Source organism: Seriola dumerili, unplaced genomic scaffold (assembly GCF_002260705.1).
Source record: "Seriola dumerili isolate Sdu_G_001 unplaced genomic scaffold, Sdu_1.0 BDQW01000242.1, whole genome shotgun sequence".
NCBI classification, from domain to species: domain Eukaryota; kingdom Metazoa; phylum Chordata; class Actinopteri; order Carangiformes; family Carangidae; genus Seriola; species Seriola dumerili.
Window position 1 is genome coordinate 917,834 of NW_019174497.1, and position 12,048 is coordinate 929,881.

At 43.0% G+C, this 12,048-nt stretch overlaps 1 protein-coding gene across 1 annotated transcript; it reads right to left on the reverse strand.

The window, feature by feature from the left end:
* On the reverse strand, nt 1–10,769 carry LOC111229579 (very long-chain acyl-CoA synthetase-like). The gene is made up of 10 exons (XM_022755950.1): nt 10,292–10,769; nt 5,178–5,387; nt 3,890–4,048; nt 3,647–3,771; nt 3,356–3,550; nt 2,542–2,632; nt 2,017–2,215; nt 1,526–1,623; nt 1,279–1,409; nt 1–447 (listed from the first exon to the last, which is right to left on the reverse strand). The coding sequence occupies exons 1-10, from the start codon at nt 10,767–10,769 to the stop codon at nt 271–273; spliced, it is 1,863 nt and encodes a 620-aa protein (XP_022611671.1). The 3' UTR covers nt 1–270.
* Between the last annotated feature and the right edge of the window lie 1,279 nt (nt 10,770–12,048).

Consider the following 12,048-nt stretch of genomic DNA (forward strand, 5'->3'; position numbering starts at 1 on the left):
GAAGAGAGGAAACGATCATCAGAGTTTAATCATTAAAAGTACAACAGTGGCAGTGAGACATACCTGTGTATCACATTATGGAAAACATTTACAAAACTGTAGAGAAGAACAGTAGCTATGTTAATTTAAAAAAAACATGATGTGACATTTCAATGTCAGTCTGCCCCTGAGATTAGTTGACCATGTTAAAAACAAACAAAAAAAGGTCCACGAGTGAGCTGTTAAGACTTTGTCTTCTGGCTCAGCGATGACTCATCTTAAGTTTCTGTGTTAGAGTTTGATTTCCCTATTAGCTATTGCTCTGTAGATTGTGTCAGTCAGGGGAACGTAAGTCTTTTTCTCAGGATCCAGGAAGTATAAAAGGTCTTTGATGTGAGCTGGGTTGAATCCCTCCTCCACCAACTTCACCTTCTTCATCTTGAATGTCCCCGTCATCTCCAGGCAGGGCTACAAAACACAGTTTGTGAAGGAGACGATTCAGTGCAGCGTAAGTTTTAAAAATGGCAACATACAGAGGAACAACACACCAGGGATGCACGACCTGTACCGACATTTTTAAGCAGATTCAATATGAGCCAGACGTCACAGATCCACATCAAATAGTTTCGTCATCAACGTCCTTATAGATTCAGCGTTTTCACTACATTCACTCACTCATTTGCAGTCAACGTGGGCATAGGTTTGTTCTCACATATATACACATATGTAATATAACTTATTTTCTTAATTTACATGAAAGTATATTATCTAGAAAATGACATGATTGATTGGCATGCTGTCCATGATGTTAGTATACCAAAAAGAAAGGCACATACTAACTCAGTAATCGCCCACAATTTCCTATATTATTATATGAAATATATACTATATTATTCCTACAGTATTTTATTTACTACAGAAAAATACTTGTCTTTTACTTTTATCTTTGATTGATGATCGGCTCTAGCGTCTTTTTTTTGGAGAATTTAGGAGCTTCTCCAATCTGAATGTTGGAGGATGGACAGTATGAGAAGGTTTTAAACAGAAACTGTAAAAGTGAGCGGGACATACCCAAAGGAGATTATGCCCTTGGGTAATCAGCTAGTTTCATTTTAGAACTGAACTGAGCACAGAGGTTTCATTACATACAAATGAGGTACAATCAAAGCCGCAGTAGATGAAGGAGAAGCTTTTGGGAACAAGTGCAGCAATAATGATCAGTTTCATGCTCCATATGACAAGTGCCGAAAGCTTGCAGGTGAAAGGTGAAGTGGCAAGGCAAATCAATTTTTTTGTTACCTGAATCCTGATGAATCGAGGTCTTGCGTAAGCTGGGAGGTAGTTGACGACCTGCTTGAATGCGTCTGAACAGTCAAAATCTTCTCCTTCTTTCAAAGTGACAGCTGCCATGCCGATCCGCCCCTCGTGACCTTATCAGAGAAAATATTAGAATGCATAGTTACCCTACTAATTATTTGTGTTCATTTTCCCTTTCTAAAACTGATGTGAAACATTTCTACAAGACTATTTATGAGGGTGTTGTCACCTTCAACTTTAACACCATAGACGTTTGCCTCCAAAATGCAATGAGCCATTGTGAGAATATCTGCAACCTCCGATGTGGCGACGTTCTCTCCTTTCCATCTGTAGCAAAAGCACAGAGACAGTTTTTCATCAAATAAACATGCATGCCGTCCAAGGATGGAAAATTTGACTGTCACTATAATGCCTTAATTGTAGCAGTCTATTATACTGTGAAAACAATAACAAGATGAATCGCCACTTTGAGTTTTACACAGCATCAAGTCTCAGCAGGTTAAACTCATTTTGATAAAGCTGGACTCACTAGTGTAGCTAGTCATTCTCATTTACATATTTTTCTTTTTTTGTAAAGAATAAAATATGCTGCATTCACGTGGTGTCGGAATAATCAGAAAAATTAGATTCCGACTGGGAAAATTCACGTGAAAGCCCTAACAAGTCGTATATGTGACGTCTTATATGCAGAAAAATGGCGACACAAAAGTCACAATTTACCTGAAAGTGTCACCAACTCGATCCTGGAAGTACACAAAGTTCTCATGGTCCAACCGAAGCAAGTCGCCCGTGTTGAAGTACAGGTCGCCTTTTTTCAAAACATCACGAAGCCTCTTCTTCTCGGTCTGTTGCTGGTTACCAGCATACCCAACAAAGGGAGACCTCCGAGTTATCCTTCCCACCAAAAGTCCCGTCTCACCTGACAAAAACATACATGAAAAATGTCCATCACAGTTTCCCCATAGACCCATGGTGACGTCTTCAAATCACTTGGTTTGCACAATCAACAAAGATTTACCAAATAAAACAGAAGAAAGCAGCACATTGCTACATTTTAGGGGCTGGAACCAGTTAGTGTTCAGTGTTTTTGCTTAATGAGACCAATCAACATGTCAGTTTTATTTCAGTAGACTAATTGACTAACAGTTTCAGTACTAAAGATGGAAACTTAGATACTAGTAAGAAAGAGAGAGAAATAAGAAAACAGGTGTTGAACAGGTTTGTCGGCGTGTAATATTAATTCACCTCTGGCTGCTTCGATGCACAGACCCTGAGAGTTTCTGACAGGTTCCTCCTTCTCAATGTCAAACTTGATCAAAGTGTAGGGGAAGAAAAACTACAAAGAAGAAAGAAAAGTTTACTTTCTACAGTCAATTAAGTTTAGCTTTGCTGGTTTAACTGGAGTCTGCAGACATGCTAGCATCTCCGTGAGGTTGTATTTAGGCACAGCTGTACTTTGAGCTAAATGCTAAAGCTAGAATATTCACACAAAAACATGATAACATGCTGACGTTTAGTAGGTCTAATGTTTACCATGTGCACTTTCTTAGTTTAGCGTGTTAGCATGCTAACATTTGCTAATTAAGTTAGCACTCAAAGTATAGATGATGATTGATGATTAGTTTAGCGGGTATTTGGTCATAAATCAAGTATTGGACAGATCAACACTCTGACTTAATGGTGCTCAATAAAATGTCTGAGACCACTAGTGTCATTACAGTTCATCCCGAGGGGGGCATGAATCTCTGTACCAGATGTCATGGTAATCTGTCCAGTAGTTGTTGAGACATTTCCCTCAAAAACACAAATGTGAACCTGCTGGTGGCGCTATAGAGGAAAAGTCAGAGGATTTGGGGATTCAACCTCTTGGGACCTTGAATGTCTGTACAAAAAGCTGTGTCAATCCAGCCAACATTTTTTGAAACATTTCAGTCTGGTAGACAGACAGACAGACAGACAGACAGACAGACAGACAGACAGACAGACAGACAGACAGACAGACCATCCCTGGAGCCACACCGCTGCCATGACTAAAAACACCAGATGTTCCTCTACCTACCCTGTGGACAAAATTGGCTCGGCCCACTGCACCGATCTTGGACGTGTAGTTTATGAAGCCAATGTTTCCCTCTGTGGCAGCGTACAACTCTCTGACTTTAATGTCACCGAAGCGATTCAGAAACTCCGACCAAACGTCTGTCCGAACTCCGTTGCCGATGGCGATCCTCACTTTGTGGTTCTTCTCGTTGTCTTTCTGCAAACAGTGACATCAGAGATCAGTGCAGAAATATCCACCATTAGAACAAGACTTGAGTAACTTAACCACAATGTTGGTGTGGATTCCTTTTACCTTGGGCGTGTTGCAGAGGTAGCGCATTGTTTCACCAATGTACTGCATCACTGTCACATTATATTTCCTGCAGTCGTCCCAGAACTGAGAGGCAGAGAACTTCTTCCTCAGAATAATGGTTATACCTGCAATTGGCATGATATTAACACAGCTTTCATCTTACTGCAAACATAATCACATCCTTAAGTGCCCACACCAGGTGTGTGAATGATTTTGTTGGACCAGGACTAAGAGGATCATTACCTCTCTCGATGGCTCCAGACATCCCAATGAGGAAGCCTGCGCTGTGGTACAGAGGCAGATTGATGTAGAAGACGTCGTCTGCTGTGACTCCACACAACCCCTGGATGAAGGAGGCGGCCCACACCCTCTCATGGGTGACAACAGCTGCTTTGGGCAAACCTTCCAAGGTCAAAGAATAATAAGTCATCTGAGTCATTTGAGTAATACAGATAGTTAGTGTCAGGAAGGAGGAGTTTTTACAAAACAAACACCCACAGATAATCATCAACCCACTCCCCTGTGACTGTAGTAGGCATGTTTTCTTTAAAGCTGCACTAATCAATATTTGTATATTAACAATAGATGAAATTATCTCTCATCTTTCAAGCTCATTGTTTTGGTTTTACAGCCTGCAACTTTCAGTCTAACCACTCTCATGTAGAAACTTTCCCAGACACAGCAGGCAGCTGTTTTCAGCAACCAAAAGAAAACGCTGTATAAACTCACTGTGTGCTACCTGCTCTGCACCAAACAGTCAAAGTTAGCGACTAGCTGGTGAATGTAGTGGAGCATTTAGCAGCTTAACAGCAAGATATTTCCATCAGGAGTTGGTACAGGTGACCAGAAACAAGACTCCAGATAAACATTAATAGTGGTCCGTGTCTGCTGGATGTCTAAATAAGATAACACGTCCAAATCCAGCAGAAGGTGATAATATGTTAATCTTTACAGCTTGTTGTGATACAGCTCAGTTGACCAGACCAATCAATTAACTCAGTATAAACATTAACTTTGGTTTGTGTTGTGTTCAATTCTGGCTCAGGGACATTTGTTGCAGGTTTGCTCCTCACTGCTTTTCCTGTCTGATACTCAGAAGAAGCACATGCAAAAAAAACAATCAAAGAACCAAACATATCTTTAAAGACAACATACTCTGAAGAAGATCTGCAGGGACTGAAATGTTAGATTGATGTGCTGGTTCAACAAATGCCTTAAATGCAAAAACAGTGTGTGGGAGGATATTGAGTTCCTCTCTAACACGTCTGCATAAGAAATACTGAATGTGTGAAAACGTCAAACAATTAAAGGGGCAAATTAAAATATCTGAAAGTCTGACTAACTCAAGTATCAGCACACTCCACAGAACTGAATGTCTTATAAAGGTTCCCTGTGGAGTTTCTGGCCTCTAGTAGGGCTTTGGAGCAGTTTTTCTATGAATGGGTCCCCATTTCCCAAGGCAGGGAAGAAGACTGCTGACCAGTAAACACTTTTTTGTCATTGTATTTTCAGAGAAGTTTTCTTCATGTACCTGTGGTGCCTGACGTGTAGATATACAGAGCAGTGCTCCTGATGTTGACGTTGGCCCTGAGGTCCCGGGACATGGGCTGATCTGAGGCCTGGGCGATCTTGTCAGACAAAGAATTGATGCCCTTGACGCTGCAGCTGTCTGACAGGAGGTACACACTGATACCCTGCTCTCTTAGCGTCGGTAAAACCTCTTCCACGGCGTCCTGCAGCTCTGCAAATAACAGAAAAACATTCAGCTCCATACAGTGTGTCTGTTGCGCAATGCTGCACATGTAACACATGTAAGGCCTGCATCATGTTACCTCAGATCCCACTGGGATATGAGCACATGGTGCAGGCACTTCAGCTCAAATGTATGCATTTCTCAATGGTGAAATTCCAGTGCTATAACAGGAACACAGAGAAACTAACTGAGTGCAATATTTCCTTAAAATAAAGTCTATCTTCAGGACTGAATGCAGAGCGAACCGACTGAAAACATATGGGGCAAAAAGTGATTCAAACTTTTGTTCCTGACAACAGTTTGCTGTGGAAACTGTATGATACAGTACTGCCTTCATGTGACTCTACTTTAAAATGTTCACAACTTTAAAAATCACACTGCTCTGAAATCACTGCAGTGAGCATTCATTTCAGTTTTTATCTCATGCATCTGGCCAAACTTCTCACCTGTAGTGCAGATAAAACTGATCATGAACAGCCACTGAGCAGTGAAATAAGTTTTTTAATGAATGCTGTTAAGCACGGTAAGAGTCATTACCTCCATAAACCCATAACTACCAGCAATAAGAGTGATAATGTAGGAGAATTATAAGGCCGAAGATGTATGATCTGATATCAACCGGTTGGACGCCAATAGGAGTTCAAGAGCCAGTGTGGGAACAATAACAAAAGATATGGTTATGCAGTCTACTGAGCAGGTTAAGACACTTAGGCTTGGTGGGAAACATCTGGAAAATAGGAGATTGGGTAACTAGGAATAGATACAACGTCAAGGTATACTGCCAATAAGAGAACAGTGACCTGGGAGAGTGTCATGGTGTTCTGCCAGAAAAGAACACCATGACCTGTGTTGGGACTCATCATTCAAGGGACCAGATGTTTCTTTGCTCCACTGGACAAAGGAACTCACACTCCACAGTTCCTCACCGTTCACACCTGGGGACGACCCTTCCCCCAACGGACCTTACTGGCCAGCCAGCGTGGGTCAGCATGTGACATGTGACCCCCAAGGGTGTCACCAAACAAAACCAGATCTCTGGCCCTCTTCTCTCTCTCTTCTCTTCTAGGCTTGCTCTGGAGAGCAGCTCCAGCTCTCTCCTCTCGGTTCTTCAAAGGGCAACAAGGCCCCAGCCCAGGTCAGCTCTGCTACCTGAGAAACCAGCTCCCTCGCCGGCCTACTCACAGCAGCCTGCAAACGCTCTCCTCCTCAACAGCAGCGACCTGCTTCGGATTAACTGAGAGTAAACCAAATTCTCTTCAGAATCAGCAGCTACGACACAAGGCCAGCTGATTTTCCAAGCAACAGGAGTCATAGCAGAGTTAGCTTGGAACAATTCCAGTTGAGTTTATCCTATAGGAAGTGTAAGAACCTCAGTTAAGCATTTGAATACCACGTGTTCAATGATATCTAGTAAAGCTGTCAGAATTGGCTATTAATTCAAGTGCTGCTCCCTTTAACTTAGACACTGTGTACAGAGAGCTTGTACCTGGCTGTTACTGCCAAGCATTTCAGCCTGAGTAAGAAATAGAGCCTGAGATAGAGCCACAGTGTGCTACCAGCCCTGTGAAACCCAAGTTCTGCACCGAGCTGTTACTGCCTTGCATTACAGCCTGAGTCAACTTGAAGAGATAATCCTTGGACTGTTACTGCCTTGCATCTCAGTCATTGCTTTTTGAAACATTTCTTAAGCAGACAGTAAACCTGAACTTGCCTTTACTGTCCCTAATCTTTATGCCCACTAGCGTAGCTACCCCTCCTCCACAGGAAGCTACCCCCCATAGTGTAGGCCACTGCATTGTTTAGTTAGGCTAGTGTACTGCCAAACTACACTACAAGGTGTCTTCCAGCGCAACACCACGGCCAACTACATTGCCTTCTTGTTTTGCAAAACAACTTGTTTAACCTCCCTCTTTCCCAGACACAACAATGGAGAACTCCTGTGTAGAGCAGTTTATTTCTTCCCTAGCACAGAGCCTGAAGCCTGGCTACCTAGAATTTATCAGCAAGTTAAATTCCAGTGAGTGCAGTAAAGAAATAGACTTGCTACTCAGTGACAGAGGTGATGCTCAGACTGCATCCAAAGGCCCATTGTTAAGATGTGTGCTGTTGAACTTCCACAGGCAGACCAGCATTGCCCTTCAGAGCCAAGCAGCCCTAGAGGAGGAGGTAAAATCGCTTAGAGCTCAAAATGCTTTTCTCCTCCAGGAAGTTAAGGAGGCTAACAAGAAAGCCATGCGCTACTTAGGAGACCTGCATGCAGCAGAGTTAGATCTCTGTTCACACAAGGAAGAATTGTTAAGGGTTAAATCAGAATGCCTTGCTCCACCACAATCGATCAGTGCTTGTGATTCTGGTTTTTCTGCTTCACACTCTTCCCTTAATGACAGGTTAACTCCGCCTCCACTCAGAAGATGGGATCAATTCCCAACTGACCCTAAGTCCTTGGAAATGAAGTCAGCTCCTCAACCTCCACTGAGAGACAGAGGTTACACCCACCTGACTTCCCATCTTTGGTTGCAGCTTCTCAAATCAAACACTCCCGCCATGAACATCCCAATGACTTTTACAAACATTTGAGGCATGCATATTTTCAGGGTAGGAACACACCAGGCTTAGAGGAAAACTCCACCTTCAAGTCTTTGTTCCTGCAAAACCTCCATCCTTGTGTACGCACTCACGTTACACTGATGACGCATCAAGGTAAGCCCACCATGCAGGAAATAAAGAAGATGACAAAAATGGTTTGGGGAAACCATGGTCACTTCCAAGGCAAGGGGTAAAACAACTGAGCCTAGCAGCTCAAACACCTTAGCGTCACACAGACATGTAACCTCAAAAGATCACCCTCAGAACAGATCGAAGGGGGGTGACAAAAGGCCACATACGGGCGCTGAGCGTAACCGCCACGTCCACCAAGTGCGTAGAGACAGGCACTCCCACAATAGGAGCAGGAGATGGCCTTACGCAGAAATTCTGGCTCAGACACAGGACCAGTCAACTCATGGATCAGATAATGACCACGTCATCTCTGACCATGTTATCTCAGACAGTGACAATGCCTCTGAATGTTCCTTCTTCAGCTACTCAGTGTTACAACTTTGTGCCACAAGTTAGGGAAAACTTAAAGCACCGGCGCTCCAGAGTTCCCCTTTCCTTACGGCGCACAGCTACATCCTTGCTGGTAGAGGGGGTGGGAATGTCTGTACAGTCTTGTAAGAAGAGAAGTTAAACACAGACGGCACAGCCTCGGGATTCAGCCTGTTGGTGCGGCAAGCGACTAGGACACCGGATTCAAAACTCATCTTCTCCACATAGTGATAACTACTGGTGTGTTTAATGTTGCACAAGTGTGAATGTTGCCAGCCCCTAGGTGTGTGCCAGGAATAACAGAATGCAGGAGTTGGTCAACAGTTAGGCAAGAGTAGTACTACGAAGCCAAAATGATTTGGAAAACAGGATGCACATATACACACATAGCCATTTGAGATATAAAAGGACATGTCACGTTCTGTGTTTGGGTTTTGTTGTCTCCGTCTATGACTGCAAGTGGGCCGCATTGAATAAAGAGAGACTCCCCGCTTTGACACCTGTGTCTCGACTGTCTTATTCCTTTGTTGATCCACCACTTCTCGCCACAACAATAACTAATCTGAAAATTAAAATGCAAAACTCAAGCTCAAGTAATGCTAAGTAACTATTTTAATTATGTGTGAGTAGTTTAATTTGCAGCAACCAAGCCTGGATTACCAACCAGGCTAATGCTGCACTCTCCTATAAATCTAGGGTAACTGACTAACTGTCAGTTAGTTTGGTAATATGCACCCCTAAAGCACAGTAAAAAAATCTAGTCTCAAACCTTTCATTATCTCCGTTTATGCTGGTTTGACCACATGCATGATCCTGAATACATGTATGCAACAATAAATAAAGGGCAGAGTAGCTGAAGTCCAACCAGTCCAACTACAGAAAAGTTGGACTGGTTGGTTTCTGGATATAATGAAACCACCATGTGCAGTCGGCTGTGTGCCATGCAACAGATGGTGACTGGGTCCAGAAAAGATGCTGCAGCACGTCATTCATCTCGTTTTTATCTTATCAAATATTTTGATTGTAAATTACATGTCTGGACAATCAATATCTGCAACTGAATGCAAAACTGTATTTCAGTTCATCTGAATAAACTTAATATAACAAAAAGAAAACTTCTAATTCATGAAAACTGGCTCCTATATGACAATCATCATTGTATAAGCAGTGTTTTACTGTCATAGCTAGTTTGAACTACTTTATACAGTTTGGTAGTCCAGTGGTCTCCAACCTTGGGGTCGGCTCCCTCCAAAGGGTCACAAGATAAATCTGAGGGGTCATGAGATGATTAAGAAGAAGAGACAAACTTCTGCTGCACACATTAAATTTTTTTTTTTTTTTTTAATATTCTTTAATCTTAAGTTTTTTTGTGAGCTATTAGAGAGTTTTGCCTCTTTGTGGCTTGAACAATTATTTTAAAGGGACCTTGAATCTGAAGGGGGAGGAACGGCTCATACTTGAGATTTTTCAGACATGTGAACAGTGAAGAGGGGCCCCAAAAAGACACTGGTTTTTGTAAGTGGTTACAGACTCAGAAGGTTTTGGAACTACACCTAGTTGTATTTTATAAGATAATTATATGTTTATGTAAAAAAAAAATGCACTTAAGTAGCAAATATAGTAAAGCATAGTAACTGCTGGTGTCAACGTGCTTTCCACCACTGGAAGTTGCACAAACTGGACGGAAAGCACCAGCAGGTCATGCTCGTACTTTGAACTCTGCACTGCACTTGGGGGGGTGGGGGGGGGGGCACAGGGTCCTTCTCTGCGCCCCTGACAGACTGATAAACATCTTACTGTCTTACCTGGACAGATGATGATCACTTTGGCCCCGCAGCAGGAGAAACAGTGCAGCAGAGACTTGGATCTAATGTTAAAGTTTAGCAGAGCGACCGGACAGCCCAGCTTGGCCAAACCGAGCCAGGTCCAAACGAAATTGGGCTCGTTGGCCAGAAACAAGGCGACCGAGTCCCCCTCCTTGAGCCGGGCTTCAGCCTGCAGAGCTCTGGCCACCTTGTTGCTCTGTTTATCCACGTCGCCATATGAATATTCACGACCTTCAAAGTGCAGAAAGATCTTAGCGGGATGCCTCTGCGCTGCATCCAAGAAGCAGTCCAAGATGCTGTAGAAGGGTTTGATTTTCTTGTATTTTAAAAGCCTGACGCCAAGTTTGATGCTCCTGCGGATGTACGCGCAGTCCTCGCCAAAGTACGGGAAAAATGTTTTGAGGAATGAAAAGGACAGAATAGCCAGTCCGGCTAACACGGTGAACCAGATGTACATCTTGCAGAGCGCACTACGCTGGACGCATCTGTCAGAGAAAGACGGAGGAGGTGCGGAGCAGTGGCAGCTCACTGAAATTTGTGACAAAGTTCACCCTGTGCCTGTCCGGGGCGGCGCTCGGCTCCGGCCCGCAGCTGACCCCTCCTTCATTCCGGAATGTTTACTAGTTGCCAGATCTGGTGTTTCCACGTCCACTCTGGACTGATTTCACTCTCGTTCATCTTCATGTTTATCTCACTGTCCTGCGCTATCGTCCACCTCTTCTTCTCTTAAAATGCTTCCTCTGCGCAGCATCTTCGTCAGAGAGAAAAGAAATTCAATAAAACATGCAGAGAGAAGCTCTGCATTTCAAACTGATTTGCTCCTGCGACACCACCAGGTTGTGACGGATAACTGCGGCTCATTTCCTCTGTGATTCTTTTTTTAAACAAGGATTTACGTGTCAGCAGGAGCAAGAAGACTGAAATACATTTATAGCAAGAGTCACAAAGCAGCACGGGAACTCTGCAAATGGCAACTCTCATTAGAAATCCGCAATCTGAGCCAGTGGTGGGCGTGTACTCCGTAAACCGAACTGTATTTGTCTGCTGATTTATGGGGAGGAGCGTGCGCACACACACACACACACACACACACACACACACACACACAGAGAGAGAGAGACAGACAGACAGAGAGGTCAGAAATAACACAAACATCCTACACTGCTGTCTCCCTGCAGACACTTTTAGTGAAGCTCATAATCAGTTTTTGTGAGACTGCCAGGGATGTTATTGATCTAACTGTGCAGTAAATGCAGTAATTAAGCCTCCTGTTAAATGGTAAGGGTCTCTTGTTGTGTGGAGCAGGGTAGCAGACAATGATCATTTTCATTATTAATAAATCACCGTATTCCCAATAAATCAATTAAATGTTAAATCTACACAATGTGGGTCATTTAATCGATCTGCTATATCCAACAGAGTGTAAACTCCAATAACATTACACACCTTTTTGTTGATCGATGATTAATTAATAATGAAAACTGTAATATGGTTGTGATAAATGATGAAATATTTCATTAATGTAAAGTTTTTGACACATGCATGTCTGTACAAAAATGATTGGCAATCCATCCAGGACCTGTTGTAATGTCGACTATTGCTGCATCCCTAAGTCCACACTGCCAGCCAGGTCAAAGTCATGACGACACAAAAAAACTGCATTAGCCAAGTGGATGATCGACAGGAGACACTCAACAATACTGACTACAATTATTATTTTAAGTGGAATACTTTCA

Bases quoted from the DNA above. Each gene is read 5' to 3' on its own strand.
- LOC111229579 (XM_022755950.1), bottom strand. From the start codon at position 10,769: ATGTACATCTGGTTCACCGTGTTAGCCGGACTGGCTATTCTGTCCTTT. The intron at 2,633-3,355 runs GTAGGTAGAGGA...TCTTCTTTGTAG, and splicing joins GAGCCAATTTTGTCCACAGG to TTTTTCTTCCCCTACACTTT. The intron at 2,216-2,541 runs GTGAATTAATAT...TGTTTTTGTCAG, and splicing joins GTGCATCGAAGCAGCCAGAG to GTGAGACGGGACTTTTGGTG.